The sequence below is a fragment of the Bubalus kerabau genome, chromosome 8 (assembly GCF_029407905.1).
Source record: "Bubalus kerabau isolate K-KA32 ecotype Philippines breed swamp buffalo chromosome 8, PCC_UOA_SB_1v2, whole genome shotgun sequence".
NCBI classification, from domain to species: domain Eukaryota; kingdom Metazoa; phylum Chordata; class Mammalia; order Artiodactyla; family Bovidae; genus Bubalus; species Bubalus kerabau.
The window spans coordinates 115,774,226-115,800,263 of NC_073631.1; the positions used below are offsets into that span (position 1 = coordinate 115,774,226).

General features: G+C 46.5%; 1 protein-coding gene across 2 annotated transcripts; it reads left to right on the forward strand.

The window, feature by feature from the left end:
* The first annotated feature begins 7,723 nt into the window (after positions 1-7,723).
* On the forward strand, positions 7,724-25,173 carry ZNF212 (zinc finger protein 212). 2 transcript variants are annotated; one of them, XM_055591231.1, is made up of 5 exons: positions 7,724-7,988; positions 20,803-21,187; positions 21,290-21,416; positions 22,396-22,485; positions 23,258-25,173. In XM_055591231.1, exons 1-5 carry the CDS (start codon positions 7,741-7,743, stop codon positions 24,067-24,069), a joined length of 1,662 nt encoding a protein of 553 aa, XP_055447206.1. In that variant the 5' UTR covers positions 7,724-7,740; the 3' UTR covers positions 24,070-25,173. The 2 variants fall into 2 exon arrangements, with proteins under 2 accessions (XP_055447206.1, XP_055447207.1); XM_055591232.1 differs by having other exon boundaries at positions 7,843-7,988; positions 20,798-21,187.
* The last annotated feature ends 865 nt before the right edge of the window (positions 25,174-26,038 follow it).

The following is a 26,038-nucleotide window of genomic DNA, read 5'->3' on the forward strand; positions in this document are numbered from 1 at the left end:
ACCATTTTCATAACCTAAATCATGGGAAATGAGACCAACAGGGTCGTATTTTGCTTTTTGGCTGCTGAGTGTGTGAAGGAAGGGGGAGAAACCCCTATTGAGACATGGGTTTTTCTGTGGCCATACCACCCTGAATGTGCCCGATCTCGTCTGATCTAGGAAGCTAAGCAGGGTCGGGCCTGGTTAGTACTTGGATGGGAGACATGAGTTTGAAACATCTGCGCCCACAGCTCGAGTCTGTCCCTTTATTTCACCTTCAAGGAGCTGATTCCCAAAGAGGTTTAGTGACGGATGATAAAGCGAGAGAGCCGAGTCTGGGTTTGGTTTCTTGCGTCCTAGTCCGGTGGACCCCACTGCACCGAGTGCCCCATCGGTTATGCCACAAGTCAACCCAACCCCCAGCACCGGCCCTGTGGGAGCCCTCGTGGAAGCCGACCAAAGCGGGTGACAGTCAGTGTGGACCTCCCCCAGACAGCGAGGATCCTCGGTGTGGACCCAGCAGTCCACCTACGGAAGCAGGGTGGTTCTGCTCTGGGGTGGATTTTTATTTTCCTTCCGCTGATGTGTTAATTAAAAAGTATTTTAATTAAAAAAAATGAATGCATGCAGTAAAAATTGGTTTTAAAAAAATTATGAAGAGTAAAACTCTTTCCTACCAGATTCCCACTGAGAAGCATCCTCTGCTAAGAGCTTATATGTCCTCTTGGACCTGGAGGAGTCGGGGTGTAAAGGAATGGCCTGAATGGAGCAGGGGAGGAGGGAGAGGTGATGTGGGATGTGGATGGGACACGCCGGGGAGGCAGGAACAGGAGCTGAAAGAGGCTGGCCTGGCCAGAGCTGGGCTGTGTGAAGTTGTAGGTGATGAAGATGCAAGGTGAGTCATGGCCAGGCCACAGCCAGCCTTCAATGCCAAGACCTTTCCATAGCAGGCTGCCGATCAACCTGAGACCCGTGGTGCCACAGACCCACTTGTAGCCCCTTAGCACGGCTCAAAAGCAGCGAGTGGCTTTCTGAGAGAGGAAGTCTGGAAATGACAAGGTTAAGCTAGATGCTACTGAAAATGAAGAGCCACAGATGAACAAAGTTATCCTATGGTCCGGGATCTGGGCACCATTCCTGGTTGAGATCTAGTCTGGGAATATCGGGTGATGGCAGAGGGTGAGGGGGAGATGAATCAACTTCCCACCAGGCACAAGATGAACCAGCCTGTGTCTGGGTTTCCCAGTATTGGTCTGTCTGATTGTTACTGTTAGAAAAACATGTAGGGAATTCTCTGGCGGTCCAGTAATTAGAACTCTGTTCTCACTGCCAAGGGCCTGGGTTCAGTCCCTGGTCTGGGAACTATGATCCCACAAGCTGCACAGCATGGCCCCCCGAAAAAAAGGAGGGGGGGAAGAAAATTTGAAAACGTAGCAGCATTTTATCATCCTGGGACCCTAACAGTTTGGGCAAGGCCATGGCTGTTACTCCAACACTGACTCCTTAGGGAACCGCCATGGAAGGACATCTCTAGAATGGTAATTCTCGAGGAGTCCTGGGTATGAGACAATCTCATGTCCCTCCACACCATCCACTGAGATTCCCATAGGTCTCCTATAAGTCTCCTAGTGAGATGCATCATTTGCCGAAGGCCGAGAACCTCTGCTCACACCCCTTTAGACTTATTTTAAACCCGTATCATCCCTCAGCATTATAATTGCTATCAGCTGACTATCTCCTATTACAAGAGAAGACACCCATTTAAAAGTCAGAAAAGATCTATATCCAGTCTTAGAAGATTTATATTCAGTTTTAGAAGTGTAAGCTAGCACTGGTTACCTGGGTGCATCCCAATGGGATCAATATCCTCTAATGGTAACATAGAGTGTCAAAATCAGCAGTCCTGCCCCACCTCTCAACGATTTGGGGGTGAGGAAAGGTTTATTTTCCTTAGTTAATGCATGCTTTCTGGATTCTCAAATTTACATATCTCTGCCTTAGCTCCCTTCCCCCTTCTGCGGTTCGTCACTCCTAGGACACCCAGAGAAACCCCCAAATCCTAATTTACTCTGGAGGGCAGTTTAGTTTTATCTTTGTTCACATTCTGCCTTCCAAGCCCTGCCCGGGAGCCCATTTTTTCACAGTTAAAATGCCCAGTAAAACTCTTTTGGTGAACAAAATACTGTTTTCCCTCTAAAAGGAGTTCCGCACCAGTTTTTAATCAATCAATGAAGTTTTGAATAGATTTTACATTGATCCATTCAAAATTCAAAAGGGATAAAAGGATATGCAATAATAATCAAAATCTTGTCACTCAGATACCCAGTTCCCCTAACTGAGCCTGACCAGTCAACCAAGCAGCAAGGGGAAGTTTCCAGGAGGAATCCGGAATTATTCACAGACGCAGAGGAGCCACTGAAGCATCAGTCCCCCACAGGGACACAAATGACTCATCTCTGCTCCTTTCTCTGTGTTGGGAGCGTTCTTTCAAGCTAACTTACTCCAAAAAAATGGGGGACAAGACTCTTCCTGACTCACATTTATAATTTCACCAGGAAGGAAATTAACCTGCTTCCTCAGCTCAGATTAAAAGGATTCCAGGGATGAACTTAAGTCACAGGCCCACCACTGGCTCAGTAACTGTGGCTGGGAGGTGAGGGTGCTGTGACTGGGCTGCTTTGAGTCAGATGCCTGCCGTTCACACAGTCACTGTGGGGCTTCCTTGGGGGCTCACTAGTAAAGAATCCACCTGCCAGTGCAGGAGGCATGAGTTCCATCCCTGGTCTGGGAAGCTCCCACATGCTGTGGAGCCACTAAGCCTGTGCACCACAACTATTGAGCCTGTGCTCTTAGAGTCAGAGCCGCAACCACTGAGCCCACGTGCCTCAGCTAGTGAAGCCTTTGCACCCTAGAGCTGGTGCTCCCCAACAAGAGAAGCCACTGAGATGAGAAGCCAGGCGCCGAAACTAGAGAGTAGCCCACCAATGGCTGCGGCTAGAGAGAAACCGTGCTGTGAGGAAGACCCATCACCGCCAAACATAAATAAAAATAAATAAATAAAACTTTATATTATATACATATTTAAAATTTTATTTTTAAAATAAATTTTTATAAAAATAAAATTTTATATTTAAAATTTATGTATATTTATTTTTATGTTTAAATTTTAATATTTTGATTATATATATATATATATATATATATATATATATATATCTCAAACAGTCACTGTGACCTGGCTGGAATTGTCACTAAACAAGATGGTGGCAGCCCTTTGAATTACATGACTAGAGCCTAGAAGAAGCCATCCCCAAAGGGGAGGGGGTGCCTATCTGCTCAGAGGAAGGGAGATGTGCTAGACCCACGAGGTTAACAGACGTGCTAGGCCGACGAGATTGACAGACGTCCACTACACAAATACAGACACTTGAGGTTGGGGTGTGGCAGCTTGAGCCCAAGAGTGTTCATTCTGGGATTCTCACTGACCCAGAAGCTGCGTGGAGCATACTCCCTAAAGGGTTATTGGTGGGAAAGAAGCAAAAAAGCCATGGTCCCTGCCAGCTAGAGACCTGCAAGGTGGTAAGGGGAACAGACTACAAAGGCAGGTCTCAAAGCTGTGGTCTATAAACGTTCTTGAGTTGAAAAAGACGTTTGGGCATATGCATATGTACATATATATGATGATGTGTATGCTATAAATCATATGATAGACAATTTAAGGGACAAGATAAATATTTTAAAGCATTATTTTATTTTTATAATTTTATAGATTTATTTTTGGTTGTGTTGGCGCTTCATTGCTGCGCGGGCTTTTCTCTAGTTGCGTCCGGCGGGGGCTGTGCTTCGTTGCTGTGCGAGGGCTGCTCATTGCAGTGGTTTCTCTTGTTGCGGGGAGAAGGCAATGGCACCCCACTCCAGTATTCTTGCCTGGAAAATCCCATGGATGGAGGAGCCTGGTAGGCTGCACCCCGTGGGGTCGCGAAGAGTCGGACACGACTGAGCAATTTCACTTTCACTTTTCACTTTCACGCATTGGAGAAGGAAATGGCAACCCACTCCAGTGTTCTTGCCTGGAGAATCCCAGGGATGGGGGAGCCTGGTGGGCTTCCGTCTATGGGGTCACAGAGTCGGACACGACTGAAGCGATTCAGCAGCAGCTCTTGTTGCGGAGCACGGGCTCTAGGGTGCGCAGGCTTCAGTAGTTGCGGCTTCTGGGCTCTAGGACACAGGCTCAGTAGCTGTGGTGCACGGGCTTAGTTTGGGATCTTCCCAGACTAGGGCTCGAACCCGTATCTCCTGCATTTGTAAGTGAAATCTTTACCACTGAGTCACCAAGGAAGCCCTAAAGCGTTACTTTAAACTTTGTATTATTTGTGATTCAAAGAATACTTTTTTCCCTCACTAAAAATGACTGTTTGAGTAAGATAACATCTAAGGTCACGTTCAGCTCTGCTCGTTACATTCATATTCCACAGACGTAGAGATGACAGGATCCAAGTACTAAATTTCCTTGATTCCTCTAACACCGCTGCCACCGATAGGAATAATTGTGAGTGGCACCGAGGTTCATTTAAAGGCCTGTGTCAAGAGCTGAGTGTCATTGGGGAAGGAAGATGGGTGGCTTCTAAGAGATGCAACAAGATGACATTTATCTTGGTGAATTCATTGCAGGTAAGGCATAGAGACCTTGCCAAAGTGAAAACAAGCCAAAATGAGAAATTACTCGTCACTGAGTGCTTGCTCTATGGCAGGCATTCTGTCACACAAGCACCTTTACTTGTATCTTATTTCACAGAGTAGTGGGATGAGGCATGCTTCTTGAGCTCTTAACCTGGGACAGGCACTGTTCTAAGCACTTGATTTCAACTAACTCATTTAATCTGCAAACTCACTTAATAACTATGAAGTATGTGCTACTATTATTCCTCACTAATAGTGAGGTCATGGAGGTGATGAGAAGTTCAAGACTTGCCCAAGATCCGCATCTAGTAAGTGGCAGCGCTGGGTTATAGACCCAGGCGCTCTCACTCCTTGGCCCACTTTCTTTTCTTTCTTTTTCTTTTTTTTTTTTTTACAATTTATTTATTTTATTTCATTGTTTCTGGCTGCAGTGGGCCTTTGTTGCCGCACATGGGCTTTCTTTAATTGTGGCCAGCGAGGGCTATTCTTAGTTGGACAGCACAGGCTCTAGGGTGCATAGGCTCAGTATTTGTGGCTCATGGGCTCTAGGATGCACGGGCTTCAGGAGTTGCAGCACATGGGTTCATTAGTTGTGGCTCTCAGATTCTAGAGAGCACAAGCTCAGTAGTTGTGGTATGTGGGCTTAGTTGCTAGGTGGCCTGGGGGATCTTCCCAGACCAGGGATTGAACCGGTGTCCCTTGGAGTCTTCTTAACCGCTGGACCACCAGGCGAGTCCCTCAGCCCACTTTCTAAACTGCCACACCATCTCTGCTAGCTGATTGGACTGCAAACCTCTGCCTGGTGCTGCCTCCCTTGACACTGGAAATTTGATGTGAATATTTTTCTAGAGTTTCAGGCTGGGATGCTGAATCCAGCTGACTCTCAGAAACGGATGGATAAGCCAGAGTGTTGGTTTAATAATGTCCATGGGTGGTCTGGATATTTGCATCAGCCTGACCTACATGTTTTTTCCCAGAAGCTACACGGGAACCTACATCATTAGAAGTTTCACTGGTGCACACATGAATTCAGTAACTGAATCATTTAATGGTCTTGGTATTCTATGTCCTGATATGTCTGCCTTCACAATCTTGATACTTTTTTTTTCTGTCTGACAGTAAGTTTTTGTTGGTTTGAGACATATCGCAGCCAATTTTCTCAGCCCATCCCATTTTTTCTTTAGGTATATTAATGATTCAATTGCTTGTGCATCTGGTTGCCCTGGGCATCATGCCTTCTCTTGGAGTTGACTTTTCCTAGCCTTATTTTTTGATTCACCAATCATCCAAAAATATTTATGAACATTTCTGTGTGCAAGAAATGGAGGATAACAGTGGAGGGCTTATCCACTGTTATGGATTATCCACTATCCATAATTACATTATGCATAGTAATTAGTTTGCATAATTACTATGCAAACTAATGGGAAAATGAGGTTATTTCAGATAGTGACAAATGCCCTGAAAAATTATTAGGTAACAACACTGAGTGTTGGGATAGAGGAGGGTGTTGGGCTGTGGACAGTGTGGTCAGGGGATATGTCTCAGAGGAGGTAAAGTCTGAACTAAGCCCTCATGCTAAGGAGCCAGTCACATGAACATACTTTTCTGTTGATCTTAAGATTTTAGTTCTCAGGGAAAGTGCTTCATGCCTATCATTCAAAGTGGAAACTCATCGCCTGTCTCTATGGAGACAATGCGGCATGAATCACACAATCATCATTGCATTAGTGCTGTGTATCGTGCGCTCAAATCGTAAAGCAGCCATGCTTTTCAACCCCAAACTCAGAATGCGTGGTTTAACATGAAGCATGTAGGCTGGATGGGCTTTCTTGGATTTTCCAAAGCATGATTACTATCACTGATAGGCTTCAGTGGGATGGTCTGGGCACCTAACCCTCTGTTGATATGAGAAATGTGTTTCTGGTTTCTAAAAAGCAAAGTAACAGGTGTATTTTTTAACAAAACTGCTTGCCGTTTGGGAGCGTGTCTCTTTTCCCCAACCAGATTACAAGTTCTTCCCTCAGAGAAATGTCTGAGTTTTACATTTTTAAAAAACTTTTTATTTTATATTGGAGTATTGCCAACAATATATATACTACAATATGGACTTCCCTGGTGACTCAGATGGTAAAGCATCTGCCTGCAATGCGGGAGACCCGGGTTCAATCTCTGGGTCAGAAGATCTCCTGGAGAAGGAAATGGCAACCCACTCCAGTATTCTTGCCTGGAAAATTCCATGGACAGAGGAATCTGGTAGGCTACAGCCTATGAGGTCGCAAAGAGCCGGACACGACTGAGAGACTTCACTTTCACTTTCATAGCCAATAATAATACTGTGATAGTTTCAGGTGGACAGTAAAGGGACTCAGCCAAGGGTATACATATATCTGTTCTTCTGCCATGGGTTTCCCTTGTGGCTCAGCTTGTAAAGAATCCATCTGCCATGTGGGAGACCTGGGTTTGATCCCTGGGTTGGGAAGATCCCCTGGAGAAGGTGAAACGCTACCTACTCCAATATTCTGGCCTGGAGAGTTCCATGGACTGTATAGTCCATGGGGTCGCAAAGAGTCGGACACGACCGAGCGCCTTTCACTTTCATTTCTTTCATTCTCCCCCATGTGTTTTATACGTTTTTTAATCCGTCAAAGCACCTGCCAGAGTGCTGGAGAAGCAGAGGTCTATGTGTTGTGTTAGTGTTAGTCACTCAGTCGTGTCCGACTCTTTGCGACCCCATGGACTGTAGCCCAACAGGCTCCTCTGTCCATGGGATTCTCCAGGCAGAAATCCTGGAGTGGGTTGCCGTTCCTTTTTCCAGGGGATCTTCCCTACCTAGGGATCAAACTTGGGTCTCCTGCATTGCAGGCAGATTCTTGACCGTCTGAGCCACCAGGGAAGCTCTCCAAACCACTGAGAGATGAATTTAAATGGAATTAAGTGTTTGATAAGGAGTGATAAACGTATCACGATAAAAACTTAGACAATTGCTTGTTTGGAGTTCATTAATGAAGCTGGTTCGTCTTAAATTTGCAACCTGCCCTTGACTTGGAAAGTCCTAGTCCTCCGTCCCTCACGGGCTGAATGCCGAGGTGTTGTTCACCCTCCTGCCGCACAGAGGCGCCAGGGGAAACGCCGCGCGGCGAGGATCGGCGGGTGGCGCCCGTCTTGGCCCGGGAGGGCCGGACTCCCACAATGCACCTTGAATCAACACGGCGCTGGGGGCGGTTGCCAGTAGGTGCCGGCGGGTCCCCCAGGAAACCCCGCACGCAGCCCGAGGTGTATCAGACGGGCCCCAGGTGGCAGCCATGGCGGAGCTGGCACCTGCTCGGGTAAGAGTTCTCCTCGTGCGGGCCCGGGTGCGCATTGAGGGTGGCGGAACCCCCGGCCGGGGGCTGGACTTCGAGGTGCGGCCCCGGCGGGGCTGGGCGTCGGTAGTCAGCGGCTGGCGCGGATCCACGCTGATCTTCCCCCGACGACCCCAGCGCCCTGCCCTCTCCCGGACGGTTCCCTCCGCGTCGGCCGTAGCCCCGGCGTCTTCCCGAGAAACTTCTCCGAGGCTTGTTTCATGTTCTTGGATTTGCTATCGTCCCGACCTGTTTCCGTCGCGCCCTAAGAGAGCCCGTTTCCTGGCTGGTGAGGAGGCGCGGATGGGAAACTCTGGGTCCCCGTCATTGCCAGCGAACTTGCCCCGTGTTCCGGGACCCCAGGACTCTGCTTCTCTGTGACCAGCTCGTTCTCGGCCTGATGGGGTTGCCGTGGTTCCTTCTGCCGTGCTCTCTCCTGCTGCAGACTCTGCCCTGGGTTGCAGCCGCGCTGGTTGAATTTAAGGCTGGGCTTTCTCTCCCTGGGGGGCAGGTGTTACCCTCACGGTGTAAGTTGCTGGCTTTTTGTGTGGGAAGCTGTCGATCTCTTTCCGTCTCCTCTCCCACATGTCCCCATTCAGAGAATGGCAAGATGTGGAGCTTGGGCACGGAGTCGGGAAACTGGGTTTTAGCCCGTAACTCAGCTCTCAGCTATCCAGTCTAGTGATTTTAGGTAACTGAGTTCACTTTAAGCTTCTGTTTCCTTAGCTGTAAATTGAGTGTTTGGCTAGTTACTAGATGATCTGGTGGCTCAGACAATAAAGAATCCGCCTGCAATGCAGGGTACCCAGGTTTGATCTCTGGGTCGGGAAGATCCCCTGGAGGAGGCCTTGGCAACCCAGTAAGTGTTCCTGCCTGGAGAATCCCATGGACAGAGGATACTGGCGGGCTGTAGTCTATAGGGTCGCAAAGACTAGGACATGACTGAAGCGACTGAGTTTGCATCACACAAGGTTCTTGGCAGCTCTGACATTCTCTTATTACAAAGTGTTGGTTACTTTGATGATATAAGAGGATTTGCTGTAGAAAGGGCAGGTGGAGTTCAGTTGGTATTTAGGGTGGCATTTCTTTATCTAGAGACACTTTTAGAATCATGTGAGAGGGCTAAGGAGATCCTGTTGTGAAAATTTGACCATGAGCTGGGTGCCTTGTATTTGATTCTTGTGGGAAGTTGTTAAGAACTAAGAGGGGAAGGATTGGGAGACTTAATACGTGTGTGTTTTCAATGAATTATGACAACAAGACACAAATGGTCACGATATCACTATATTTACCTCATTTGATTCCTTTAAGCTAAGGTGATCTAGTCAAAGACCTGCCTTTTCCTCAAGACCACGTTGTAATACTAAAGTTGGGCTGGAGGATACATTACTAACTTCCAAAATACTTCTTTCTAACTGTTCAGTGCAGTTTCCTACATGTCTTCAACAGATCTTGTTAAAAGGAAGTCTTGTCCTCCAAAATTCCCAAGTATGCTTTAATTAATTTATGGATCTATCAATGCAGAACATATTTAAATTGTCCTCAAGCGTATTTCGTTTCTCGTCTTCAGATAAAGGATTCTGTAACTCTTATGTGACAGTATGGCCAAAGGGTGCCCTGATGAAAACAACCAAAAATTCTGAAGTGGGAGAGGGAACAAATATATTTGAAATGTAGTTAGTAGAGCATATGAAAGAGCAAGCTCTTAAGAGATAAGAAGGATCTCTGAAGCCAACTCTGAGGACATTTACTGAACATTCATTGGTAGTGTTTATAACCTCAAGGGGCACTGGAAAATAGACAAAACTCAGAGCCTAGATGGGAAGTTTCAGACGCCTTCAACTCCAGTCTCCTAACATTGAAACTTCAAAGGGCAACCTTAAGGGTGAACTGGAAGTAAGCTCTTAGCTCTAGGGAGTGATTGCAGAGAAAATTATGACAAACCTTGGTGCTGAGAGATGGGTACAAGGTGCCCCTTGAGAATTCATGTTGACTCTCCAGTGGGCTTATTGCCTGAATTCATATGACCTCAAATCTTCTCTGAAGTATTCAACACTTAACTCAAACTTCAAATTATTCTCATAGATAAAATCTAAGAAAAAATGAATTCCCAATAAAAGTTATGCAAAAAGTAATGAAAAACTGAGAAAAAGCCAGTAAAATGAATGGACAAAAAACCAGTCATTCAGAGATTTCAGAGGTTGCAATTTCAGAAGAAAAACATATTGGAATTCCAATAGGAAACACACACAATCTGCACCGGAGGCCATGTTTGATGAGTGGTTAATGGGTGAGGATATCATAGGACTGATGCAAATACAAACACTTAGAAGCCCAGTAGATCCCAATCAGGATAAACATAAAGAAATCTCTACCTAGACACATAATGGTGAAGGTACAGAATACAATGCAGAGATAATTCTTTAAAAAGATTGGCTTCAAATGAACCATTCTTAAGACTGATGAGGTTCATCTCAACAACTCTGGAAGCCAACCAGCAGTAAATTGGCATTGTGGAAGGGCTAAAAGAAAATAACTATGTAGTCCCATATTTATACTTCTCCGAAGTATTTTTTTTTTTAATGGTAAAATATTTTCAGACAACTGACAATTTGTTACTAGTATACTCATTAAAGAAATTCTAAAGAATGTACTTAAGGTACAAGGAAAATTATCCTAAGTGGAAAGTGATAATGTAATAAAATATGATGATCCATTAAAATGGGTAAATCTAAACAACTGTTGTCTGAATAAAAGAGTAATACTCTCTTGTGGGTTAAAAACAAAGATAGAATTAAAATACATGGCAGCATTGATATAAATGTTAGGAAGCTGCTGCTGCTGCGTCACTTCAGTCGTGTCCGACTCTGTGTGACCCCATAGACGGCAGCCCACCAGGCTCCCCCGTCCCTGGGATTCTCCAGGCAAGAACACTGGAGTGGGTTTCCATTTCCTTCTCCAGTGCAGGAAAGTGAAAAGTGAAAGTGAAGTCGCTCAGTCATGTCCAACTCTTTGCGACCCCATGGACTGCAGCCTGCCAGGCTCCTCCGTCCATGGAATTTTCCAGGCAAGAGTACTAGAGTGGGTTGCCATTGCCTTCTCCAACGTTAGGAAGAGATGATCAAAGTTCAGATGTTTGAAATCTTTGTAAGCAGTTTCTAGGATGGTTGCTAAAAGACTAGACATTGGCTATATAACCTAAATTCAAATGGGGGAATAATAGAATAAGAAAACAAATCAATCTAAAAGAAGGCAAGAAACAGGATGAGATAAATAGCACAAATAAGGTAAAAATAAATAAAAATAGACCAACAATTACAATAAATGTAAATGGACTAAATGTTTTAGTTAAGAGGCAGAGATTGATCTGCCCATCTGGGTTAAAGTTTAGCAAATGATTTATAAGAGATAATGACTAAAAGATAAAGCTATAGAAACGTTTGACTATAAGAGGATATGAAAACATGTACCAGGCTAAACTAACCATGGGGAAATCAGGGACTTCCCTGGTGGTTCAGTGGTTAAAAATCCACCTGCCGGTGCAGGGGACACGGGTTCAGTCCCAGTCCGGGAAGGTTCCACATGCCGTGGAGCAGCGAAACTCATGCGCCACAGCTATTGAGTCCTTGTGCTGCAGCTCCTGGAGCCAGTGCCCCACAGGGAGAAGCAACAAGGAATCGCCCCCACTTGCCGCAGCCGGAGAAATCCCATGCACAGCAACAAAGACCAGCACAGCCAGAAATAAAATAAAAAAATAAACAGTATTTGTTTAAAAAGGAAAATTGACTTAACTGTATTAATATCACTAGAGATAAAGGGCTACTACTGCTTTTATTATGGTAAAAGACTTAATTACCATCCTGATAGAATGTTTCTAATCTTATGTGTATCTAATTATATAGCCTCAAAATATATTAAACAAAAATTGATAGAACTACAAGGAAAATTCACTGTCATAGTAGAAATTTTAACACAACCTTAGTATTTTATGAATAAAAAACTAGTAAGGGTGTAGTGCATTCGATAGAGCTTTCTGAGATGATGGAAATACTCTCTGCCCGGTTCAGTATAGTAGGAACAAAGTACATGTGGCTGTCAAGCAGTTGCAATGTAGCTCAATAGCTGAGGAACTGAAGAACTCAATTTTTAATTAATTTAATTAAATTTTAGCATCTGCATGTTTCTGGTGGCTGTTATTGTAGGGTAAGGGAGTTAGAGAAAGCAAGATTCGGAAAAAGAAGGAGACTGGCACTTTACAGGAACAGATCACCTTTAATGAGGCGAGAGGGGCAGCAGTCAGACCAGTGAGCTGCTGCACTTACCCAAGAAGAGTAAGTATATATAGGCGTGTATGTGGAAAGCTACTGTCTTAAGGGACCTGTTCTTCTCCAAGGTTGTTTGGAGTAGTTATCTCTTAAATGGCTGGGGCAAGGAATTTTGGAGATCGGCCAGAGGCTGGACATGCTGGGAGCTGGGTGTAATCAACTTAATGTCCATTTTTTCTTTGTGTGAGAGAATTCTTTTTTTGCATAGAATGGTGGGGATACCTGGAGGGGAGTTTTAACTCCAGGCTATTTTGAGCTGGGTGACTTTCCTTCAGTAACATTGTGCAGCACGGACACAGAGGATAATAATTTTTTATCCACATAGCTGCTACTGCTGCTGCTAAGTCACTTTAGTCGTGTCCGACTCTGTGCGACCCCATAGACGGCAGCCCACCAGGCTCCCCCGTCCCTGGGATTTTCCAGGCAAGAACACTGGAGTGGGTTGCCATTTCCTTCTCCAATACATGAAAGTGAAAAGTCAAAGTGAAGTCACTCAGTCATGTCCGACTCTTCGAGACCCCATGGACTGCAGCCCACCAGGCTCCTCCGTCCATGGGGTTTTCCAGGCAAGAGTACTGGAGTGGGGTGCCATCGCCTTCTCCGTCCACATAGCCATCAATATATAATTTCAATGTTTAGAGAGATTAATGAAGAAAAAAGAGAGAAGGCAAAAATGCCCTATTAGAAATTCAAGTGTGTTCTAGGTTGATGCTGACTGCAGACTGGGACCCTAGGCAGAGTTGTTGAACAGAACATGACCGTTACCACCAGGATCATCCCTGTCCACGTGGCTTGGGATTCTTCAGGCGATTCCAGCACATGCCCATAGTGTGCTCCACTTGACCTGGAGTGTGGTAGACCTAACTGTCCCTGACAGAGCCTCCTCTAGTTGCAGATTTGTGAGCAAAATACATGTTGTTGTCTTAAGCCACTACGTTTTAGAATTATTTATGATATAGCAATTGATGATTGGAACAGATACCTATGGAATATGTTTACAAAGCAAAAGATATGAAGAACACGTTAGGAAAGGAGTATGTACTGTGAGTGGATTGAAACATTTTTATTCTAAAGATGTCATTTCTCAGATTTATCTATGAATTTGATGCAGTGCCAGACAAAATCTCTAAAGATACTTTTGTGAAACCTTTCAAACTTATAGACTATCACCAGGCCAAAAATAATCAAGATACTCCTGTGAAATAAGTAAGAGGGACTTGTACCAGGTATCAATAATTATCAAAAAGCTGTGTCATTAAGACAGTAATTTTGGTAAAGCAGTAGAAAATTGACCCATAGAACAGAAGAGAGATGCCAGAAACAGACTGATTTCATGTATGAAAACTTGATTTATGACAGAGATAACAGGTAAATGATGGGTTTTTCAGTATATAGTATTAGCTCTGTTGACTTGCCATATGAAGATTGAGGCTTGCACTGTACACAAATACTGTCTCAATTCTAGTTGAGATAAATAATTAAATATGAAAGTCAAAACTGTCAAGTGTTTATGTGATATAGATTTTTTGTACGCCTGACATGAAAGTTCAAACCACAAGAGAATTAATACTGATAAAAAACTCACCTACATTAAAACTTTATATTGAGCAGTAGTAAAGAGAATTTTAAAATGAGGCACGAATAAGGGAAGTGATTTGTAATATATATAACTGATAGATTAGTATACAGAATTTACAGACAAATTGTATCAGACAACCTCATAAATACTTAGAGAAGTCAGATAACCCAAAAGATAAATGGACGAAAGACTTCAGCAGTGAAGGGGAAATTTGAATGGCCAGTAAACATTAAGGAAAGATGCTTGTCCCTTGCTAGTAATAACAAAAATGAAGATGAAAACCATAATGAGATATCATTTCAGATCTATAGAGGGACACGCACAAGGGTTTCCCTGGTGTGTCAGAAGGTAAAGAAACTGCCTGCAGTGCAAGAGACCTAGGTTCGATCCCTGGGTCCTGAAGATAGCCTGGAGAAAGAAACGGCTTCCCACTCCAGTATTTTTGCCTGGAGAATTCCATCGACAGAGGAGCCGGGGGGCTACAGTCCATGGGGTTGCAAAGAGTCAGACACAACTGAGCAACTATCACTTTCAGTCTGCTGCTGCTGCTGCCGCTAAGTCGCTGCAGTCGTGTCCAACTCTGTGCAACCCCATAGACGGCAGCCCACCAGGCTCCCCCGTCCCTGGGATTCTCCAGGCAAGAACACTGGAGTGGGTTGCCATTTCCTTCTCCAATGCAACTGCTACTGCTGCTAAGTCACTTCAGTCGTGTCCGACTCTGTGCGACCCCATAGACAGCAGCCCACCAGGCTCCCCCGTCCCTGGGATTCTCCAGGCAAGAACACTGGAGTGGGTTGCCATTTCCTTCTCCAATGCATGAAAGTGAAAAGTGAAAGTGAAGTCGCTCAGTTGTGTCTGACCCTCAGCGACCCCATGGACTGCAGCCTACCAGGCTCCTCCATCCATGGGATTTTCCAGGCAAGAGTACTGGAGTGGGGTGCCATTGCCTTCTCCGTCTCCAATGCTAGAGGGACACAAATTTTAGTTTGACAGTAACAAATGTTGATGATATTGTAGAACAGCCAGAATACTTACAGACTTCTGATGGGAGTGAAATTGGTACAACTACTTTGGAAACCATTTGACATTATCTATTTATTTAAGTTCAGGATGTGTATATACCCTATGAGCCAACAGTTCCCTTCCTAGCACTATGCCCTTGGGAAACTAGCCCATGTCCACTAGAAGCCAGGTACAGTTCTATTCATCACAGTACTGTTTGTAATGACGAAGATGAGGAAACATCAGTAGTGGAATGGAAAAATAAACTGTGGTGTAGTCACATGGTAGAATATTATACAGTGAAAATTATTCTGTATAATTATACAGAATATTATACAGTGAAAATGAATTAATCAGAGCCACCGGCAATACCAGGTTGTTCCCTGGAGTTGTAGAAGAGTGACTTGTTTATGTAAAATCCTAAAACACGAAAAATTAAAAGAATGTATTTTTTGGAAACAAATGTAAAAAAAAATGAAAAAGGGCAGTTAATAGTGAAAAAACGAATTTGGGATAGTAGTTACTTCAGAGAGTTGCACGAAGGACTGTAAAGTGATGTATAGATACACACACGCACGCACACACGCACAGGTGCATTGTGCTTCGCCTCACTGCACTTGACAGGGTTTCTCGGCGGTTGAAGTTTCTGGCAGCTCACCACCAAGCAAGTCTATCATCTGCCGGTTTTCCAGCATATGTGCTCACCTCGTATCTCTGTGTCACGTTTTGGTGATTCTCATAATATTTTGAACTTTTTCATTGTTATTATATTTGTTATGGTGATCAATGATCTTTGATGTTAATACTGCAAAAAGATTCCAACTCCCTGGAGGCTCAGATGATGGTTAGCATTTTTTATCAATAATGTATTTTTTAATTAAGGTATATACTGTTTTTTAGACATAACACTATTACATTAGGTTACAGAATAGTGTAAACATAACTTTTCATATGTACTAGAAAATCAGAAAATTCATTTGACTTGCTTTATTGTCATACCTGCTTTATTGTAGTGATTTGGAACTGAACCCACAGTATCTCCAAGGTATTCTCTGTGTGTGTACACATATGTGTTAAATTAAATAGCTTTTTTGCCTGAATGCTGGTTACATAGAGATTTATTGTCACTACTTTATGTATTTTATGTATTATGTAGATATTCTTTTTTTAATCTGTTCAATACAAAAAGTCATCTATCTCAGAGTCAGAAGCAACCTTAAATATCATCTAGTCCAGCTTTGTCAAGTATCACTTTAGAGTGTCGTTTAGTGTTTTACTCAAGCAGCTTGTAGGTTTCCTAAGAGCAGGCCATAGCTGCAGGCCTGGTGTATGATACATGATCTGACAACAAGATACAATTTGCAAGCAGGACTGTCCCAGAAAATCCAGAAATGTGGTGAGTGTAAGTGTACTTTTAAAGATTTCTCATTGCCTTCAGGAGTATTATGTATGAAAGCTAAGGAAAAAATTATAGAGAAGTATGTGTTTAGTGCGGAGAAGGCAATGGCACCCCACCCCAGTACTCTTGCCTGGAAAATCTCATGGACAGAGGAGCCTGGTAGGCTGCATTCCATGAGGTCGCTAAGAGTCGGACACGACTGAGCGACTTCACTTTCACTTTTCACTTTCATGCATTGGAGAAGGAAATGGCAACCCACTCCAGTGTTCTTGCCTGGAGAATCCCAGGGACGGGGGAGCCTGGTGGGCTGCCGTCTATGGGCTTGCACAGAGTCGGACACGACTGACGTGACTTAGCAGCAGCATGTGTTTAGTGAAAAAGTCAAACAAGCAATAGTTTATAATCAAAGATTAAAATCCCTCTTTCTCACATCCTGAGGCTGACTTGTGTTAGTATAGTTTGGTGAATATCTTCCCACACCTTCCTGTGTGCTAAAACAAACATAAACATTTATCTTGTCTCTTCTTTAGGAAAATGAAGTCATAATAAATGTATTTCCCTCAGAGTTGGCTTTTATTGTATCAGTGTATGATGAACATTCTTCCAGATCATACATGTGGGTCTCACTCATTCTTTTTAACAGTTGTGTGACATCGTCTTTGTGCCACAATTTATTTAACCATCCTCTTCTTAATAGACATCTAGAGGGAGTCCCTTGCGGTCCAGCGGTTAGGACTTGGCACCGTCACCGTGTCCCTCATCACTTCAGTCATGTCTGGACTCTGCGACTCTGTGGACTGTAGCCCGCCAGGCTCCTCTGTTCATGGAATTCTCCAGGAAAGAATACTGGAATGAGTTGCCAGTTCCTCTTTCAGGGGATCTTTCCAACCCAGGGATCGAACCTGCATTTGTTGCATCTCCTGCATTGACAGGTAGATTCTTTACCCACTGAGCCATGTGGGGAGCTGGTCACTACTGTGGCCCAGGTTCAGTCCCTGATCAGGGAGCTATTCTGTAAGCCACTTGGTGCAGACCAAAAAAAAGACATCAAGATTATTTCCAGGTTTTGGCTCTTCCAAAGAATGTTGCCAGTAATCAGTCATCTTCATATGTATGTCACTGAATAATAGTCTGTTTATTTTTGAAGAGTCCCTTAGTGGTATCACTAGGTGAAAGGGTTTTTAATGACCTTTTGGATATTTTCTTGCCTCAAAGTTTGTAGTATTTTTCATTGCTTCCAGGAATGTTATGAAGGTACCAGATTTACCACTTCGTAATCGGCTCTGGTTGTTGTTCCCTTGCCCTCTCTTTCATGTTTCTCAACCAGGTCGATGCAAAGTGATTTCACTTGGTTGTATCTGTGTTCCTGACCACTAATGTGGTTGTCTTTTCATTTGCTTACTGACCACCTACATTTCCACTTGTGCAAATACTTTATAGTCTGCAGTTTTATGTTTGGGTTATTTATCTTTTCTTCCTGATTCATATCCTGTTTACAAATATTCTCCCTGTTTGTTTCTAGACTTTGTTTATGGTATCTTTTACAATAGCTAACATTTTCTCCTTCCTTGATACTCTGCGTCCTATTTACTGAGATGTAATTTACATACAGTAAAATTCATTCCTTAAGCATAACTGTAGTTCAGTGAGTTTTGAAAAATGTGTTCAGTTCAGTCGCTCAGTCGTATCCAACTCTTTGCGACCCCATGAATTGCAGCACGCCAGGCCTCCCTGTCCATCACCAACTCCCAGAGTTCGCCCAAACCCACGTCCATCGAGTCGGTGATGCCATCCAGCCATCTCCTCCTCTGTCGTCCCCTTTTCCCCCTGTCCCCAATCCCTCCCAGCATCAGAGTCTTCTCCAGTGAGTCAGCTCTTCGCATGAGGTGGCCAAAGTACTGGAGTTTCAGCTTTAGCATCCGTCCTTCCAAAGAACACCCAGGACTGATCTCCTTTAGAATGGACTGGTTGGATCTCCTTGCAGTCCAAGGGACTCAAGAGTCTTCTCTAACACCACAGTTCAAAAGCATCAATTCTTCAGCACTCAGCTTTCTTCACAGTCCAACTCTCACATCCATACATGACCACTGGAAAAACCGTAGCCTTGACTAGATGGACCTTTGTTGGCAAAGTAACGTCTCTGCTTTTGAATGTGCCGTCTAGGGTGGTCATGACTCTCCTTCCCAGGAGGAAATATGTGTAGCCATCATATTACCAAGTCATAGAATATTGTCATCATCATCCCCAAAAGTACCCCCTAAGTAATTAATTTCCTCCAGTCCCAGCCCCGGCAACCACTGGTCTGTTTTGTGTCTATAGTTTTGCCTTCTCCTGAATGTCATGTAAATGAATGCAGTATGTAGCATTTCATGTCTGGTTTCTTTCACATTTGTGATTTTGAGATTCATCCATGTTGTTACAGGTATCAATAATTTGTTCCTTTTTATTGCTGAGGAGTATTCTGATATAAGGCAGAGAAGGAAATGGCAACCTACTCCAGTATTCTTGCCTGGAGAATTCTATGGACAGAGAGTTCTCTATCAGAACCATTCTGATATAAGGTGTATCTTTCCTAGGTCTGCTGTAACAAAGGCCCACCAGCTAGTTGGCCTAACCAACAAATTGTCTCTCAGCTCTGGAGGCTAGAAGTCTGAAATCCAGGGGCCCACAGGGTTGGCTCTTTGTGAGGACCGTGGGGCGGCGTCTGACCCCTGCTCTCCCCTGGCTTCTGGTGGCGCCAGGTGCTTCCTTGCCTGGTGGCAGCGTAACTCCAACCTCTGCCTCCAGAGCCGCGTGATCACCTGCTCCCGTGTGCCTTCGCACCGTGTCTTCCCTCTGTGTGTGTTTGTCTCCGTGTCTGTGTTTCTCCCACATTCTTAGGACGCCAGTCACTTTGGATTAGAGCCCACCCTCCTGACCTCATGTTAACTTGATAGGCAGTGAAGACTATCTCCAAGTCAGATCACATTGTGAGGTACGGGGGTTAGGACTTCCTCCTGTCCTCTTGGGGAGACATAATTCAACCCATAACAAACAGATGGACCAACATTGGTTTGTTTATCCGTTTACCAGTTGATGGACATTCACATTGTTTCTGTCATGATAGGTAATTTAAATAAAAGAGGAAGCTTGGCTTGCCTGCTCTTTTTAGCCTTTGACGACATGGAAGAGGAGGGATGTTGTTTCTCTGCTTAGATCCCAGCCCAAACTTCCTGTTTGGAAAACAGTGCTAGCAAGTAACACAGTGCTGGGCCACAGAAGGGAAAGAGATGCCAAAAAGCTAGAGACTTGAAAACAGAATGTGTGGTGAAATGAATTTATCCAGTAATCGAATTTTTTGGTTTCATTTGTATTTTTCGTTTACACTAAACTTTACATGTTTTTTAAGGGGGGTATTTAAGCCTTTGACTTAAATAGCTCAGTAACGAACTGAGTTGGTTACCTGGAGTAGGTCACGGCCAAACTTAAGTGTTCAGTTCTGTGCCACTGGTTGGCCTCATCTCATCCCCTCTTTCTCTAGACCATAAGCTCAGGCCCTGGCAGTTCTTCTAAAGGTATTTCCTTCCAATGTCTTGTTCTCCATGTCCTCATTATAGTTACAGAAGCAGCCTTGAATAAAGTGTGTGCCATATAAGAGAATATGGAGCTTTGGGGGTTTAAGACTGCCATGAACACAGTGTGGGCAAGACGACAGCTCAGAACACTTCCCAGGTGCTGGTTTTATTAATTCTGAGCCTCAGCCGCTGTCATGGACAGACCCTAAAAATGTGAAGCCTAGGGACAGTGCCAGAGGACTCAGTCAGGTCATTTAAGTAAATGTTTCTGAAGGATTCAGTTTTCACTCTTCTGGTTGGTAAGGTGCAAAGGTAGATGTGGTGAGTCTTGTAGGTCCTGCTAAGGAATTTTGTCTTGATTGTGGGGAGCCACCTGCAGAGCTGATGTGATCCACTGTGAAGTCTGGCAGGAATGTGGAGGTGAGAGTGGATGGAAATCACATCATTTATCATAGCAGAGTATCACACATACTCTAAAATATCTAAAATAGAAAATTTTAGAATTTAGATCCTAAATTTAGAATCTAAATTCTAAAATAGAAAAAAATTGGCTTAAAAACATGAATACTGACACGGGAAAGTCATACTGAAACGCAGGTAACAAAACATTTACAATATGATGGCAGTTTTGTTGAAAAATAAAATAAGTTAGAAGATGGGGGGAAAAAAACCTTGTAGGAAACATACCAAAGTTTCAACAGCCTATTTCTGGATGGTGATATTTTACATACATGTTTCTTTCTTTCTCCTTTTCAGTTTTTTCTTGTTATGGCATATACGTGTAATTTGAGGTATCAGAATATAAAAGCACATGCTTTTTAAACTAAAAAAAAAAGTAGAAACTGGGTGCCGTAGTGTTCCTGGACCCCTTGTGTGTTTTTAACCTGTTGTTTGGAAGAGACGCTGACCGCCTGACACTGCACCTGGTTCTTCAGCACAGGAGGAAGCACCGCTCCAGCCCTCTGACTTCCTCCACGCCACCCCCACAAGCAACGGAGAAAAGCTCCTACCTGGAGACCACAGAGATCTCGCTCTGGACCGTGGTGGCCGCCATCCAGGCCGTGGAGAAGAAGGTGGAGTCCCAGGCCGCCCGCCTGCTGACTCTGGAGGGGCGGACGGGGATAGCCGAGAAGAAGCTGGCTGACTGCGAGAAGACGGCAGTGGAGCTCGGGAACCAGCTGGAGGGCAAGTGGGCTGTGCTGGGGACCCTGCTGCAGGAGTACGGGCTGCTGCAGAGGCGGCTGGAGAACGTGGAGAACCTGCTGAGGAACAGGAACTTCTGGGTCCTGCGGCTGCCCCCGGGCAGCAACGGGGAAGTTCCCAAGGTAAGCCCGATTCTCAGGGGCTGTCTGAAGATTTCTCAGTGGCCGGCTTTTCCTTTGTATCCTTGATTGGAGGCCCTCACTGTGTGACATTTGTGATTCCAGGTGTCCAGGTCACTTGAAAATGATGGCGTCTGCTTTTCGGAGCAGGAGTGGGAGAACCTGGAGGACTGGCAGAAGGAGCTCTATGCCAACGTGATGAAGAGCAGCTATGAGACTCTGGTCTCTCTGAGTAGGTAGCGGTTTCCTCCCCAGACCTCGCCCTCAGACATCCTGCAATTCCTGACCGAGGCGTTTGTGACCCAGGCCACACCTGGGATTCTCGTGGCTGTGGGTCCTCTCTTGACCTCCGCCGGGTTGAGTAATGGGAATCTCCAGGCCCTCAGTTTAGGAAGACTCTTGGAAAGGTTTTGTATTCATGTAGTCAGTCCTTGATAGCGTTTATACTAATAGATAAGATGTCATCATGTGCGTTAGAGTGTAACACAGCTAGGGTACCTCAAGCTGGTTTTAATACTTAGGACGGCTTGACAAGAAATCCTTTGTTACCTGGGATGCGCAGGCAGCAGGGACTCACCAAACAATGTTTCTTGGCATTTTCCTGGAATTACAGCCAGTCCTGTGGTTTCAAAGTTCATACTGTGTTTATTAGAAGTGCTGCTTGATAGATGTTCATCTTTATAGGTAAAATAATAAATGCATTTTGTTTGGTTCTAAACTCCTTTAGAACCGAGGTCCGTGGAGGCTTGTCCAGAAGGCCGCTGTGACCAGAGCAGAGGGAGGGAGAGGGAAGGGGCAAATGGTTAGAGAGGAGACTGTGACCTTGGCTGGGTCACAGGTGCTGGTGGCTGTTGCCTTGTCTGTCCCAGTGGGGACAGCAGTCCTGACCTTGCCTTGCAGCGCTGTGGCCCAGATGAAGTTAGACCCCTGGAAAGGAGCCCCCGACCGTGGAAGGTGGGGGTGGTGTTGGGAGAAAAACAGGGAGCTCTGGGGCCTGGACCCCAATGACTGAGAAGGAGCGTGAAGGCAGCTGTTAGCCGAGTGGCTCCTTCAAATCGGCCATAATTTTCTGAATTATCTGAAACTGCTCGGGGAAAGTGACGGTGAATCTTCTGAAGTTTTACCATCAGCTCCTTGACCTTGGTTGCCTTGTTCACTGGCAAATGACCAGTCCTGTCTTCTGGGCTCACACTGTGCCCTTTCCAACCCAGAGGTGCTTGGCCAGCCTGAAGGAGAAATGGAGTTGGGTGCAGAGATGCCGGGTGACTTGGAGGAGGAAGAGTCTCGTGGTGTCCACCCAGGTGAGTGGCTCCAGAATATTCCACGCCCATCCCGCCCCCGGCAGCCTGTTGTGAGCTTTGCCACCACCAAACTGCCCCAGGCCGATCGGCAGTCACCTCGTCCAGCGTTTGTTTGTTGTAAACTCCTTTATGGTTGTCGTCAGTTCACCTCTTATACAGGGCTCTTACCTCCTTCACTGCTGCGGGGAGTCCTTAAGACTCGCGGCCGCCTCGCCCTTCCATGTGCTGTACAGGGTAGAGTGCCTAATAGACCTGAGTCAGAACCCAGCGGAGACTGAGAACAGGGTGGGTGAGATCAGGAGTGAGGCTCGCTGGGTAAGAGGCAGGAGAAGCCACTGGGAACCAGGTCATCTGGGGAGGCTAGGCAGGAAGAACGGAGCTGGATACATGGATTTCTAAGCTACAGGTTTAGGTGTGTGTTTGTTTTATTATTCACATTTATTATTTTAACACTTAATACTTAAAGTAGCTTATGTGTTACCTGTGTTTATCTAGCCATTTTCTACAGAGGTTGAAAGCAAATTTGTGGACAAGTTTGGAGAACTTGTCCTGTAAGCATACTGTATTTAGATTCTAGTCAGCACGTCTCTACCTGAGTATAGGTTTAGTTTTTCAGGTCTTGCAAGCCACTCAGTCTCCTCTTTCAGATTGTCCCAGTTCCCTTGGTCCTGGGGTACTCTGATTTGAGCCCTTCTGAAGCTTGCTGAGGTGCATTTAGCTCTGAGACAACCTAGACAGTGATCTCTTTTGTGGCTCTCCTTTCTCTTGGCAGTGGAGGAGGTCGTGGTCAAGCAGGAGACACTGTACATGCAGGACAGCTCCGCGGACCTTCCTGGAGAGTGCTCTGGCTTTGCTGACGAGCAGGCTCTCCCGAGCCCGGAGCAGGCTGAGCTCTGGGATGGGCAGGGCAGTTCCATCCTCTTGGAATCGGGTCCTGGGGACACTCGTCTGCAGGAGCCCACCGACGGTGGGAGAGAGCCCGGCAGTGGCAGAACTCTGGGCCGCCCCCCGAAGCGCAAGTGCCACAAGCAGCTGCCGCCGGGTCGGGAGTGTGGGCAAGGCCTGCAGCTGAGAAGGGACAGCGCTGGCTCCTGCGGATGTCCCGAGTGCGAGGCCCCACACCCGCAGACCCCCTCAGAGCCAGAGGCGAGCCCCCGGCCGCGGCCCCAGCTTAAGCCGCCGGCCCGGAAGGCGCAGTCTCTCCAGTGCGACGCATGCGCGAGGAGCTTCCGCTGCCGGGTGAGCCTGCTGACCCACCAGCGCTGCCACCTGCAGGAGGCCGCCCGTGCTGGCCACCCGGCCCAGGAGCGGTTCTCACCCAACAGCCTGGTCGCCCTGCCCGGCCACATCCCCTGGAGGAGGAGCCGGGGCTCCCTTCTCTGCGGTTACTGCGGCAAGAGCTTCAGCCACCCGTCGGACCTGGTGCGGCACCAGCGCATCCACACGGGCGAGCGGCCCTACAGCTGCCCTGAGTGTGAGAAGAGCTTCGTGCAGAAGCAGCACCTCCTGCAGCACCAGAAGATCCACCAGCGGGAGCGGGGCGGGCCAGCCCTGCAGCCCGCCAGGCCCAGCGGCCTGCTCTAGGGGTGCCAGCCCCTCACCCAGCGGAGGGGGTGGGTGGGGGGAACTGGCACTGTCCCCCAAAAGACACTGCAGGGTCGGGGACTGACTTCTTCCTGAGGGGGCTCTCTTTCATTTGCTTTCGTGACCAGGCACTGGGCCGAGCCCAGACGCTGTCCTGAAATTCAGGGGAGGTGGGGAGCCTGGGCCAGGCCTCTCCTGCCGTCTCTGGTTTTCCCGTCGGAGCCAAAAGTCTCGGGCTGGGGGTGGCTGTCTGACCCTGCCGGGCCGGTGGCCTCTCCCAGCCTCTGGGTCTTCCCAGGGGTTGAGTCGGGCCAGAGGAGTGAGCAGGCGTGTGGGAGCACAGCCCCGTGGGTCCTCCTCTTCCGTGGTCTGGTTCCTGACAAGTAGAGGAGATAATTAAAGGGAACTGCTTACCCTGCTCTGAAGAACCTTTTTGCGGGGAGGGGGGAATTACATTTTAGCTGATGAAGAAAGCACGGCTCTGTTTAAATTTTCGGAGTCGTAGAAGTTGTTCCTAACAGGGGGACCTGGCCTGCCCTCCAGGAGGGAGTCACTCACAGGCTCGCTCGGCCCGCTCACATTCAGTCAAGCCAGAGGCTGGGACGCAGTGCTGAGCCCCCTGTTGTGGGGGTCCTGGGCTCTCTAGGGGGGCTAACTGACCACGAGGGACAGCATAGTGAGGGAGCCCCCAGAGCCCCTCCTGGGCGTAAGGGTCCAGGAAGGGAGCTGGGGTACTGCTGCTGCTGCAAGGGCGGCTCCTCCCTGCCCTTCCAGCCCATCCCTGCTGTGGTTCCACAGCCTACCGGGGTGGAGAGCTCCATTTTCACTTCGGTGGTTCAGCTTGTACCCATGCAGTGGTCCCTTGAGTTGGTCCCGGTTACACCAGTTGTTTCTTGAGGTGGTTCAGATCACACACACTCCACACTTGTTCTGGGCCTGACTTCCTGAGAAGATGGGGAAAAAGCGCAGTGTCCCTCAGGGGTGTTGGATGCCTGCCGCCTGTTGTGTGGGGGAGGTGGGAGCAGGCTCCTGGCTCCTGTGTGAGTGTCCCCTTTGATGATTTGCAGTTGCCTAGAATAAAACTTGCTACTGGCAAAAAAAAAAGTGCTCCCGTTTGATGTCTTTCTCCATTTGTCGAGAATTCCCTCCTGGGGCCAGGGTGAAGGCCTAGCGGCACAGCCTGGCCCGCATCTTCCTTAAACCTGGGCAACAGAGAGGAGGGCACGCGGGGGATACTCGCCAGTGTCTCTGGTGGTCGAGGGCTGCAGACAGGCCAAGTGTCTGAGTCGTTGGGAGGTGGGCGATAGGGAGGGCAGGTGAAACGCTGTGGTACACGAGGAGTCGTCGGGAGACAGGAGTGTTGGCTTAGGTGTCCACGTAGCCGTGTGGGTCCATCTTAAGTACTTGGTGCTGATGGGGAATGTAAGAAATTGAATGAGATCTGTAACACAGTACTATTTCAGTAAATGAAAAATGTGCATGTATGTGTGTGTGCGTTGCCCAGTCGGGTCCGACTCTTGGCAGCCCCATGGGCTGTAGCCCGCCAGGCTCCTCTGTCCACGGGATCAAGTCATTTTGTAAGAACACACAACTGAAAAGTTCTATACAGGCTTTATGGTGGCCCAAGAGGTGAGTGAGAGGGATGTGGAGATTAAATAGAAATGAGCTTGGTCTCTGTAAGGTAAGGGGTAATCTTGGTATAGAGACACAATGGGGAGGGAGGTTGTCATAGGACAAGGCCCTGAGAAGTGCTCGGCTCCACCATGTGCAGGAGACCTCTGGAGCACCTCCTGAATCCCTTCTCCAGCCTCCTCTCCGTGACCTTTTGCATTAGAGACACCCCCTTATCCCATCCCAGGAGTGCTTTAACGTGACCGGCCTTTGCTTTGCATCGTGGGGAAAAAAGCAAAATAGGAGATAGGGTCGTGTTTCTCCAGTAAAGTCAGGTTCTTCTTGAGGAAGGGAAATG